The sequence below is a fragment of the Oncorhynchus masou genome, chromosome 28 (genome assembly GCF_036934945.1).
Source record: "Oncorhynchus masou masou isolate Uvic2021 chromosome 28, UVic_Omas_1.1, whole genome shotgun sequence".
NCBI classification, from domain to species: domain Eukaryota; kingdom Metazoa; phylum Chordata; class Actinopteri; order Salmoniformes; family Salmonidae; genus Oncorhynchus; species Oncorhynchus masou.
The window spans coordinates 46,813,438-46,827,409 of NC_088239.1; the positions used below are offsets into that span (position 1 = coordinate 46,813,438).

General features: G+C 42.7%; 1 protein-coding gene across 1 annotated transcript in view; it reads left to right on the forward strand.

The window, feature by feature from the left end:
- Positions 1-6,052: 6,052 nt before the first annotated feature.
- The window catches only part of LOC135517702 (zinc finger SWIM domain-containing protein 6-like), a 43,661-nt gene continuing 35,741 nt past the window's right edge, over positions 6,053-13,972 (forward strand). Inside the window, exon 1 of the mRNA XM_064942229.1 lies at positions 6,053-6,559. Coding sequence (XP_064798301.1) covers positions 6,133-6,559 — 427 coding nt within the window. The 5' untranslated portion in view covers positions 6,053-6,132. The remainder of the gene's footprint in view (positions 6,560-13,972) is intronic.

Sequence of the window (13,972 nt, forward strand, 5' to 3'; positions counted from 1 at the left end):
TCCAAACCCTTGTTGATTTGTTTGGTGTCAGAATTGTTTTCCTTGTCTTCTTTTGAACTTAACATGAATTTGGATAATTTGGAGTACTATGTATGTAGAGAATGTTGAACAGAACAGGGCTATGTCAATAACACAAAATATGCTGGTAGAACCTTGTATGTTTTTTTTTGCGATTGGGTGAACTGGTTGTTAAAATAACTCAATTGAAAATATTTGGTTATTAAATCAATGATCTCATGACATTTCACTCTAAACTTATATTTTTAATCAATGGTTGTGGGGTGAAAGATGTCTTCAAACTAAATAAATGCACAATAATACGCTTTGAATATGAGCCTTGCTGGGTTGGAGTTTTTGAAATTCACCACATACTTGAGAGAATAGCACCAAAGTGATTGAAAAAATCTCTAATGTAGCTTTGCGAGGAGCCTTGATGACTGAATAAGCTTAAAATGCTGATATGCTCTTCGGAAAATACTGTATATGTCCTTATTCAATAAGGGGCAACAGTGTCGGGAAGGAAAAGGAATCTACCAAATCAAGTCAAATCCTTTAATGAATTAAGTCAGTCAAAGTCATAGGACTAGAACTAGAACCAGTCAAATATTTGGACACACCTACTCGTTCAAGGCTTTTTCTTTATTTGTATTATTTTCTACTTTGTAGAATAAGAGTGAAGACATCAAAACTATGAAATAACACAAATGGAATCATGTCGTAACCAAAAAAGTTTTAAACAAATAAAAATATATTTTAGATTTTAGATTCTTCAAAGTAGCCACCCTTTGCTTTGAGGACATCATTCGCTCAACCAGCTTCACCTCGAATGCTTTTCCAACAGTCTTGAATGAGATCCCACATATGCTGAGCACTTGTTGGCTGCTCTTCCTCCAATCTGCGGTCCAACTCATCCCAAACCATCTCAATTGGGTTGAGGTCGGGTGATTGTGGAGGCCAGGTCATCTGATGCAGCACTCCATCACTCTCCTTCTTGGTCAAATAGCCCTTCCAGAGCCTGGAGGTGTGTTGGGTCATGATAGTCTCACTAAGCTCAAACCACATGGGATGGCGTATCGCTGAAGAATGTTGTGGTAGCCATGCTGGTTAAGTGTGCCTTGAATTCTAAATAAATCACAGATAGTGTCACCAGCAAAGCACCCCCACACCTCCTCCTCCATGTTTCACGGTGGGAACCACGCATGCAGAGATCATCCGTTCACCTCCTCTGCATCTCACAAAGACACGGCGGATCAGACCAAAAGACAGATTTCCCCTGGTCTAATGTCCATTGATCTTGTTTCTTGGCCCAAGCAAGTCTCTTCTTCTTATTGGTGTTCTTTAGTAGTGGTTTCTTTGCAGCAATTCAACCATGAAGGCCTGATTCACTCAGTCTCGTCCTTGATGTGGAGATGTGTCTGTTACTTGAACTCAGTGAAGCATTTATATGGGCTACAATTTGAGGTGCAGTTAACTCTAATGAACTTTACCTCTGCAGCAGAGGGTCTTCCTGGGTCTTCCTTTCCTGTGGCGGTCCTCATGAAAGCCAGTTTCATCATAGCGCTTGATGGTTTTTGCGACTGCACTTGAAGAAACTTTCAAAGCTCTTGAAATGTTCCGGATTGACTGACCATCATGTCTTAAAGTAATGATGGACTGTCGTTTCTCTTTGCTTATTTGAGCTGTTCTTGCCATAATATGAACTTGGTATTTTACCAAATAGAGCCATCTTCTGTATACCCCCCTACCTTGTCACAACACAACTGATTGGCTTCAAACGCATTAAGAAGGAAAGAAATTCCATAAATTAACTTTTAACAAGGCACACCCATTAATTTAAAAGCATTTCAGGTGACTATCTCATGAAGCTGGTTGAGAGAATGCCAAGAGTGTGCAAAGCTGTCATTAAGGAAAAGGATGGCTACTTTGAAGAATCTCAAATATACAATATATTTTGATTTGTTTAACACTTTTTTGGTTACTACATAATTCCATACGTGTTATTTCATAGTTTTGATGTCTTCACTATTATTCTACAATGTAGAAAATAGTAAAAAATAAAGAAAAAGCCTTGAATGAGTATATGTGTTCAAACTTTAGACTAGTACTGAAACATATATTTATTTTATGCAGAATTTCCAGATTCATGTCAGCCATGTTCTCATTGCATGTGAGATTCTTGGAGGGAGAAAGAGAGGACAGGGCATGGTTTATTCAATGGAATTTCAGCCTGATGAAAAGATACAGGGTGGAAAAAAGATTGTAAGGACCACATTACCATAATTAGTTATTAAAATTTAAATTGAGAGACTGTACAATGACATGAATATACAGAATCATATTTAAAACATGACCGGCTGTATTTCTGAGAAAAGATATCCGTAATATGTGTATTTGTGCATTTATTATAAAGTGTGTGTGTGTGTGTTTGCATGTGTCTGTGCGCACGTGCATTTATCTGTATGTGTGGATCACTGTATATTTCTCCCCAGCACCCCACTGCTCCTCCCATGCTGAGAGAATAGGCTCAGTCATCCCAGAGCCTGCCTGGCTGTGTCTGCCTGTCATTGCAGGGTGAGATGAGACAATGGGAAAATATTCAGACACCAGGCTCATATCACTCACCCAGCGTGGAGAAACTGCAGTGTGCAAGCATTGGCAGACGGTAATGTAACTATAAGTGGATGTCAACATATATGAGAGGAAAATCATTAGATGGAACATAAGAATTTTGAAGGGTTTTTATTGTCACTGATGGTAGACTTATGAGAAAAAAACAAAGCTGATAAGAGAAGAAACATACAGAGGTATACCAGAGGTATGCCAACACCAATACAGCACAAGGCTAGCTCTGTGGGCATTGATGATGATAATAACTACTGTATAAACATCACTATGCACCATTTTGTGCCAGGTATACTCAATTATTTGAAGGAAGAACCAGCAGAGCTGAAATAAAACAGTAAAGTCAAAACAGAGAATCAAAATGGCCGATGACACAGAAAAGCCAGAGTAGGGTCTGTAAACAAACATAGTCCCGTTAATGGCTGCCTGTCTCACAATGAAGAAATCAAACAATACTAAGCTGATCAGAGGCATAGCCACGGGAAGTAGGGGTGCTGAGGGGTGCTGCAGCCCTCCCTGAAAAATCTGAATAAAAACAAAAAATGTATTAAATAACACAAAAGTAGTGCACCTTTCATTCAGAACCTAAATTGAACCTAACTTCAACATCTGAAGTCGTTTTGCTTACTAAGATTTTTGCAGGGGCATATTTTTTTTGGTCTGGCCTATGGCGGAAAAACGCCAAGGATGGCTGTGCCTGTCCATTTCTCTATTATTGTCATTCTAATGGAATCCAGAAAGAACAAAACCCTGTCCTCAAACATTTAAAGATGCAAAGTTATGGGCAGACACAAAACATCCACATCAAATTAAATATTTTTCTTGATCAAATAACATGGAAAACAACCACTTTTTTGTGCAGTAGTAATTTACCATCCTTAAAACAACACTTAATGAAAATGTGCATTACTGCACTGTACATAGGCTGGTCATCTATGGTTGTACCTGTAGACTTTCCATTACCATGAAGAAAAACAATGACCAATAAAGTCATTGAATACATTGAGACATCAAGTGGTTTGTGATGATATGATGTGGCTCAGTTGGTAGAGCATGGTGCTTGCAATGCTAGGGTTGTGGGTTTGATTCCCATAGGGTACCAGTATGAAAATGTATACACTCCCTACTGGAAGTAGCTCTGTATAAGAGTGTCTACTAAAATGGAAGAAGAATAAACTTTTCAGCTTTCACATAGAAATACGTTGCACTAGCAAAGTATGTCAAGAAACTGGAAAACATATCAAGCACGTATTTATGTATTATCAGATTAACTATTTTGTACAGATAATTATCAGACTCAAGTTACAAATACTGGTAAACACCCAAATATATTTAGTTGACATTTTTTCACAAAAATAAAAAAAACTGGGCCATTACTAGTCCTGCATTAGAAGACCAATATAGACGTCTTCAGTGCGGACATTATTTTTCTGCAGTTTTTTTGCAGCACCCCCACCCCCAAACTACTTCCCGCGACTATGATCAGAGGTTTGTCAACACATCAGTGGCCAGCTCGGAGGAAGTTCCCTGTTGCTTCATTTAAATGCTTTCAGGACTTGTCAGATCAGATGAGTTTGTTTTGGCTGGAAATACTCAGATCAATTATCCTGATTAGGGCAGCAGTTACCCGCATGGTGGTGTTTATGAGGCCCGAGTTGGACCCAAGCACACACACACTTTTCGAAATATCCAAAACCACATAAAAATGCACGCGCTGTCCCCCTTGTTAAAAATGTATTTTCTTTTCTGTTTGGCTTTCACTTGGCTGACCCGTGTCACCAACACACAAACAATGCAGTACAACACAACTTTATTTCTCCCCTGGGGACAAAACAGAAGGACACTTCTGGGTTCCCCCTGGCTCTCTCCACACTCTATCGAGCTGTGAATCACACTGGGAGATGCCTTGGCATTTCTGCAGGTTAACCATGAGAAATGACCTCTTTTGCACCGTCGATTCCTGCCTGCCTTCAGGGGAGTAGAGAGGCAGGGCAGGGCTGTCCGTTAAGGCCCAGTGACAGCAGCTGGGGGACTTGGTCTGTCTTGTTCCTGTGTAATTACTCATCTCAGTAAGGGGAGAAATGGTAACATGGGGATCTGTCCTTGTGTAACATTGCTGTTGATTGGAATAAGACTATTAAAATAATAAAACATTTGAAGATAAACCATAGAAAATAAAACAAGATCTAAGATATAGGGAGAAAGAGCTGAATTCTCCTTCCCTGATATGCAGATGTGTCAATATTCATTGTGAAACATACAGTAAATAACCTACAGATAACCGTAAATAAACCTGAAAAATAGACTTGTCTGAATCTGATGCACCGAATGACATTGCATTGATTGTCCAAAGATTACAACACTCCCCATTTCAGTTGCAATTAGTTACATCACATTTTCTAATCAATTAAGCCTGGCTCCTGGTTGCAGGGTTTTACTGAACACCACTGAGACTCCCACACCAGATTAGATTAACCCCGCTATGCATCTCTCTCTCACTCTACCCTTCCCTCTTTTCATGCTTCTTTCTCTCTCTCTCTCTACCTTTCCATCTTTCCATGTCCCCCCCCCTCTCTGCACAAACTCCTCCCTTTCCCTCTTTTTCATTTCTCTCACTTTCCCTCTCTCCCTCTCTTCCCCTCTTCACCTTTTCTTAATTTCCATACACTGATAACAGGCCAAAAACATGTCCCAGAATCAATTTGTGATATATTGTAGCCTAAGCAAATGGCTAGGACTACTTCACAGGGTAATTATATTAGGTGTATCCACTAATAATTAAGCTGTTATAAATCTTGTCACGGGCCAAGTTCCAGTCTTTTCCCCCCCAGAAACATGCATTATGGTTCAAGGAGGCGAGAGACCCATCAGCTGTGCCATGATCCAAATACACAGCTTTTGTTTCCCAACAAGGAACGTCTCCTTCCAGCCTTCAGGCCTGATAACCACATTCCTTTGGAACTGTAGCCTACGTCACAGAGGGCGTCTCTGTGTTCCAAGCACGCCCGCCCCCTCTCCACGAGGCCTGGCCAACTGACAGTTACAATCACTGTCTTCACCCAACGGCTTCACCCGCTTTAATCCCCCCCTTCACCTCCGTTTTGTCGTGTTTTGCGGCCACGAATGCCTTCTCCGTCCGTCAATCACGAGGGAAATATCCATGGGCGCCAACCAATTTCACTACACCGCCTTTAAATCCTGAACGAAAAAGCTACATTTTCCCGGCCCCCTCTCAGCTCCTGTCCGAGCCGTCCGCCTCACAAAGGATTTGCCGACGTTCGGGAATTCCGCGTTTCATTCCTTTTTTTAGAGCAGGATAGGCCCTCCCCTTTCTTCATTTGTCAACACAAAGAGGATTTGACAACACTGCTAAAGGACCGCCCATCATGCCCAAATAAGGTTCATTTGCCCATACACGGCAAACAATCGATTCGAGTGTAACATTTTCCCTTCCTTATCCCGTTTATATGGTAGGTTCACTTCCGCCGTTGATGTTAAAGCAGTGCTATCATGGCGGAGCGCGTTCAGCAGCCCCCAGCCAAACGGCTCTGCTGTAGACCGGGTTATAATACGAATTGTAGACAGGGACAACGGGCCGGGGGTACGTTATGTGGCGGTTCGGGTGCGGCCCAAGGTGGGTCGAGCAAAACCCTGAGTCCGGAGTCTCTGTTGGATATCTCGGCCCGGAAAGTGGCCGAGAAGTGGCCGTTTCAACGGGTAGAGGAGCGTTTTGAACGGATCCCGGAGCCTGTACAGAGAAGGATCGTTTACTGGTCGTTCCCCAGGAGTGAACGGGAGATCTGCATGTATTCTTCGTTCAATACGGGGGGAGAGGACAGTGGAACTAGCGGGGAAAATAGTGATGAGACGCGGCTGCCTTTCAGACGAGGTATCGCTCTGTTGGAGAGCGGCTGTGTGGACAACGTATTGCAAGTCGGTGAGTGGATGGACCCAAGCGTATGAAAAATAACGTTATTTTATTTATTGAGTTTTCATGGCAAATAACCCGAGTTTGAAATATTTTTCAAAAGCACCAAGAAATGAAAAAGGAAGTGTGTTGAATTAGGTTTCAACAAAGGATTGAATGAGGCGACAAAGGGAGTTTTTACATCGCGGATACGTTGGCGAGGCTTTTTTTTACTAAAACCAAAATGCATTCCTCTAACAATAGAAAGAGCTATTATTAGCCTATGCACAGTTGTCTATGTTCTATGCCGATACATTTAGCCCAAATGTCTATGTAGCATAATACATGTGTTTGCTTATGCATGACGGGATTTTTTTGTTGTTGTTGCTTGGGTGAAAAATAACCATTACGGAAGTAAACGGTGGGATTTAATAAATGTGCCCGTATTACTTGGCTCGCATTCGAACATTTGGTTCATATACGCATTTAGCCAGCCTCAAATAGTTTTTTTTAATATATACTTTCAAGTGAAAGGGGCGATGCTTTTCTGGGCACTGTGTGTCGAGAAGACGTTCAGGGCTGAGCCTTGTCGACTGTGTTTATTTTCCGAAGTGAAAGGCATGGGGGAGGTTTTCTGGCTAAGCCAGCTAGAACATAGAGCTCTCAGCTGAATTGACAGTTCTTTCTACATATATGCCAAACTATTTCATAACTAGAAATATGTTTAGTGAAACAATAACACAGCAACCTGTCGTGCATTCAAAGCATTTTCTATTTGAGTATCTGCGAAATAGCAGTATTTCATGTTGTTTTCGTAACACAGCCTTGACTGGGTGTCGTATTTACCCAGTGCGCATATCAAACAGCCGTGAGGCATTCCGAATGAAAGCATTGGTACTTTGTTCCCATTTTCATGTTCATTTGTGTCTTTTCAGCTTCCTGTCATTCTCCAAAGGGAAGGCAAACAACAAACGCGTCTTTTAATTTATTTTTACTGCTATTTGGGAAAAGGGTGGGAGGAATGGCGATTTAAAGCCACATAGACTATTTTTAAATGGACATTGATATGCACCAATTTGCAGCTAATTGGGTCAAGTGTGTTTCTTTCTTTCACTGTTGTTTTACTAAATGTTCTGGCACCAGGAATACACCGACACGTAATTGTAATAATCACCAGCAGGCCCTACCTACCAAAACGTAGCATATGTACTCAAATGAACGCATGGCCATGTATTTTACCCCCTGACTGACGGTAAGCTACCTGCGGGGCTCCCTCTGTATTCTAACTCATATGCCACCTTAGTTAGTTCATTAGTGCTCTCCGTCCCCGCCCTGGGAAAGCGTTCAGCGTTCTAATCCCATTACTCTATGTGGTTAATCTGAATTGTAATGCAATCTGCAAACGTAATTTTCTGCATGGCCATCCATCCCTCTCTGTCCCCTCCTCCCTCTGAACGTGTCGCAGTGGCTTGGCTGGGCTTTGTGCCCTAGCCACAGTGCCAACAGGGCGCCAGGCTGCTGACTATATAACACATACTATAGGCCCAGGCAGGCCTGTGTCTTTGTCTAGTATATATGCTAAATAAAATACAAATGAATAAATAGGCAAAGCACAGCTACAGTATCTACTCTAGTCTCTCTACTCTTTATTGGGGAAGAAATAATAAGGTGTATATATACACATTAGAATGCAGTGTGCCATTTTTGTCCACCCAAAACCAGGTTAAGGAATATGATTTTGCCTGCCAATAATGTAATAATAATATGGTGGTTAAGCAGGCAGTTAACCTAAACATATTCTCTGTGTGTGTGAGCTTGCACACGATAGCACATAGTGCTCAATCTGCATGCTAGCAATGGAGAATGACAGCAGAAATTGTGCCAGGAAGTGATAAATAAAAGATTCAATCTTTCCTCGCGGGCTGCAGCTAGGGATGGGAGAAGAGAGCGAAGGAGAGAAGAAAAGACTGGGTCGCTGTGATCAGACCTGGGAGAGAAGATCAGTTACACATCTGTTTGGCACACGTCCATATGTACAGTATAGTATACAGTACACAACCTCTCTACACAGGAAACACACACACACAGTATATGTGTAGGTTAACTGCCTGCTTAACAACCATATTATTATTATTACATTATTCCTTAACATGGTTTAGGATGAAAAAAGGACATACTGCATTCTATGGTATATATGACTCCGCTAAACACCCTGACGGTCACTGTCAGGTGTCCCAAGCAGTATGGTTCATCCCAAGGCCATAGCAGAGGCTCTACCTATCTGGCCTGCTCAGGTCCTGCTGATTGGAAAGCTGCTTATCTGATAGCCAACCCATAGTAAACATGTCATGAACACGATTGCCTCGACGCACGCGCGCACACACACCACACACACCACACACACCCGACAGGATATGGCTGCCCGGTGCTTCTCTCTCTCTCAGAGATCTATCAGTGCGGTTAGCAGTCTTATGAACACCGACACGTTGCAGTGTGTGTCTGTGTGAATAAATACACGTGTGTCTGTGTGTTCGCTATGCAAGCACGTGCAGGCCAACCAGAGGCCTTTTCCATATGGGCATGTGACACACAGTACAGTGATAAGACGGATCGAGAATAGAAAAGGAAGGTGGACGGAAAAGAAAGAATATGATGAGAGAACTATTAGCCTATTGATAACCAATGAATTCATACAGGCCTACAAAGGTTATTATTATGCATTATCTTGTCATCCTCCAATAACGGGCTAGAAATATTATAAGCGTGTAATACACCATTGTCTTTCTATTCACAAATACATTATTAATGTCTGTGGTGTATATCATTGATCAAACATTTATAACCTCATTATTAGAAGTTGATGTTCATTATCCCCTTTTATAAATACATGATCCTGGCCTCCTCTCTGAGCATATGTCTCGTCAACATTTATTCAGCTTGTAGAGCAGCTCTTACGCCCCTCCCACAACACCCCACAGGGCTGCGTTAAACCCCTCCCCCTCTCCTTTACCTCCATTACCCCGTCTTGCTCTCACTGTCTCCCGCACTCTCTCTCTCTCTCTCTGTTTCCATCTGTTCTAGGAGGCCAGGGTTTGTCAACACTGATCCTATTAGCTGCGAGTGTCTGTCTTATTGATGGGAAATATGGCCTCTAGCTCCTCCCCCCTACTCCTTACTCATCTACTGCTGAGTCAAAACATTGGGGGATTCGAGAAAGATGTTGTGGTGTGCGTGTTTGGGGGGGGGTGATGTCGTCTTCTGGTTATGATTACCACATTCTAGAGAGGTTTTATAGGGAAGTTTTACTCTTAGTGAAGTCGGTGTGAATTTTTTGTCGACAGATTGCAGGCTAGTGGGAAGTGCGTGTACCTGTGACTCGCTCTCAGTTCTTCATTGACCAGTATCTATAGTGTTGTTTGGAGATTTAACATGACCTGACATTACAGGTGAATATGTTCCTAGATAAAGATACAAGCATTACACGACGACGTGCGTGCGACAACGTTGCCTCTGACGATATGACACAGGGCCAGAAAAGCGAACGTTGGGGTTGCAACTTCATCCAAAAATGATTGGCATTAAGGCTGTCCAACATAAGATATGCGAGTGATGTAGACCCAGCCTATCATCAGACAGGGAGCCGGGCCTGTTTTTTTTGTTTGTTGTGTAAACCCCAGCAGCATTTACACTTTTCTCTGTCAGTGGGCTGAGCTCTTTATAACCATGCAGGCCCTACGCACCGCTAGTCATGCATGGCAGCATAGCACACTGCCATTTTAAGCCCAGAAATGACTGAATCCACATATCAGGGCCAAGGTCTACAGGCTTGAACCTAACTGCCTGGCTGTTTGTCTGTCCTCTGAAGTGACTTCATTTCTGTTTCCCGCCCTCCTTCTGTGCTGATCTGAGAGAGATGAGCCGGTGAAAGGCATGATGGGCCTCCGCCGTGCCGCTTTGACCCGTCAACTCTTTTCAGGTCCGTACAGTTGGAGAGGACACAGAGGGTGTGTGTGTGTGTGTGAGATAAATGAGTCAGCTGTGCCGCTCCTACTGTCCCTCCCTGCTTCACCAAGCTAAGAATAGTGCGTTTGGCGACTCATAATAAAACCACTCTGTCTTGTGTGTTTCTGTTAGATACTTCTTTATTTAGAGCTTCTATTCTGTACATCTCACTTATTCAGGCCTTATTCAGCTACTTTCTGTTCTGTTCACCCCAGGCTAACGTCATGAGAACATCACTGAGATTACTGAGGTTATCATCACTCATTCAATATTATATTACAGCGCTTCGCTGTGAGGAAGACGTGGCTTCATTTAAAAGGAGTGTGTGTGTGCCGGCTCTACCCTGACTCTACCCAGTCTCTACCCTGACTCTACCCTGACTAACCCAGTGCGCTACCCCTCCAGAAGGCCCTGGATAGGCATGCGTGAACATTTCTGACATTTCGTACACAGAAGTGCAGAATTTAATACTTGGCACTTAAATCTGGCATGGGACTGTTGAGGTAGAGGCTGTAGGGGCACTGGGCTGATGGGGTTGAGGGGAGGAGAGGAGAGGACAGGCAAGGTATGAAGGGCATACTTAGGGGGAACTCAGTATCAAAGCCGGAGCTGTTATAGCTGGTAGTCCTCTGATGTTTCATAGACACGGGAAAGAGGAAGGCACACTGGTGCAGATATAGATAGACCCAGCCTGCCTCATTGTTCCCTTTTCATCCTGACATGTGAGGCTTCAGTGCATCCTGTTGGTCAGTGGTTCGAGCTGGGAGCTGTGGTCGGGTCCTGGCGTGGAGGATGGCGGAGTGTCACCCCACAGTGAAATCTCACCTCGCGTCTTCAGACCACAGACTCTCACACAGGGCATCGATGTCCCCCTGCTACATCTAGCTAAAGCCAGACTACAGGGCGGTACACTCGCACTCGTTTAGATTGGAGCTCCTACAGCTACCTTCCTTGTTCCTCTTGAAAGGACCCCCGACGTCTCCTTCTGGACCTAAGACTCGTAGCCTGACCTAAAGGATGCCTTTTTTCTGTACACAGATCAGCCTTTATTTATCCCATGCGTTTATTTAGAATGACATTTTGCTACTGGCACATAGAACCCTATGTTCATTGTAGTGTTAGCCAGAAGGCCAATGTTCAGTGTGCCAGAAGGCTAACACTTTGATCCAGACAAGGTTTAGTAGTAAAGGAAGACCAGGATGGCAGAACAGGCTTGATATGATCTCCAGCTACCAGACCAGTGTTCAGAGTAATAATGCTATAATGGTAGAACAATGTCACATTGTTTAATAATGACACGTTCATATCCTCCATCGTGTCTCAGTCAGACCAGTGTTGACCTTTCCCTTCCTATCATTATGGCTGCTCCTGTTCACACTCATTAGCAGCTAAGTACCTCAGTTAAGAGGTCTGCACACACACACACACACACACACACACGCGCGCGCACGCTACCTGACCCCCAACCCAAGTGCTTTGAAGTGTGGCGTGTCATATGGAATCTATATAACACACACCTGTACATATGGCAGAGTTCTATACAGCCGGTTATGGCTCACACACCAGACAATGCCTTATGGGGATATGTACGGTATGAGTGGGGGAGGCTGGCTAGGCTTTAGTAGTGTGTGTCTGATTGTTATGTGAGAGATGTGGCCCAGCCTGTTGGTGAATTCCACTGTGGTAGAGGGGGGAGTTTGATTTTGAAATGATGGCGTTGAACACACAATAGAATACATGAATAGAATGTACATAACAGAATGGAGACTAGAGAATAGTGTACACTGAATAGAATCCACATAACAGAATGGAGACTAGATAATAGTGTACACTCAATAGAATGTACATAACAGAATGGAGACTAGAGAATAGTGTACACTGAATAGAATGTACATAACAGAATGGAGACTAGATAATAGTGTACACTCAATAGAATGTACATAACAGAATGGAGACGAGATAATAGTGTACACTGAATAGAATCCACATAACAGAATGGAGACTAGATAATAGTGTACACTCAATAGAATGTACATAACAGAATGGAGACTAGAGAATAGTGTACACTCAATAGAATGTACATAACAGAATGGAGACTAGAGAATAGTGCACACTGAATAGAATGTACATAACAGAATGGAGACTAAATAATAGTGTACACTCAATAGAATGTACATAACAGAATGGAGACGAGATAATAGTGTACACTCAATAGAATGTACATAACAGAATGGAGACTAGAGAATAGTGTACACTCAATAGAATGTACATAACAGAATGGAGACTAGAGAATAGTGTACACTCAATAGAATGTACATAACAGAATGGAGACTAGAGAATAGTGTACACTCAATAGAATGTACATAACAGAATGGAGACTAGAGAATAGTGTACACTCAATAGAATGTACATAACAGAATGGAGACTAGAGAATAGTGTACACTCAATAGAATGTACATAACAGAATGGAGACTAGAGAATAGTGTACACTCAATAGAATGTAGATAGGATAATGCAGATCGTCTAGACAGACTTGTTTAATGAGGCTATTGTTTGGATAGGTTTTCAGAAGACCAGAATGGTAGTAGTGATATACACACATTTCCCCTCTCTCTCTCACGCACACACCTACATTCACACACTGCAGTGCACGTGAACCCCGCGGCCCTACCAGATACAGTATATGCACCGATTTAATCCTGGCTATAATTATCTGCCCAATCAATGTTCTGGAGTGCATCCTCCGAACGAACACACACACACACACACACACACACACACACACACACACACACACACACACACACACACACACACACACACACACACACACACACACACACACACACACACACACACACACACACACACACACACACACACACACACACACACACACACACACACACACACAGAGAGAGAGAGCAAATGGAGACTTTTGTTTGTGCCTCATATGATCAATTTGTATTGAAGCTGCAGTAGGAATAGGCAGTGAACCGAGGCATAACTGCACCACACAGAAAGGGGCATCACTCACATTATAGCAGAAAAGTATAGATCTGGACAACCTACATAAATATGAAGCATTTTCGAGACCTCCAAGTTAGTCTGAAATACATTACCAACAGGCAGAGGTGGAGATGTAGACCTATTTAGGCTTTTCTTAGATAGATAAATATTTCATAAGATTGTGGCAAAGAAAATACTGTATGTGCTAGTATTGTAGTATTGTAGTGGTTCTGCAGTAGTGCTAGTTCAAGTGGGAGGATGAAAGAGAGAGAGGGGCCAATGAGAGGGAGGGATTACAGTAAAAGCGAGTGGGAAAAGAGGTATAGAAAGGAGAGGGGGAGGAAGAGAGGCTGCCAGGATAGATTTTTATTTAGTCACATGCACAGAGCTGTAGTTGCAGTGTACAGTGAAATCTGAGCTCCAACAGTTTAG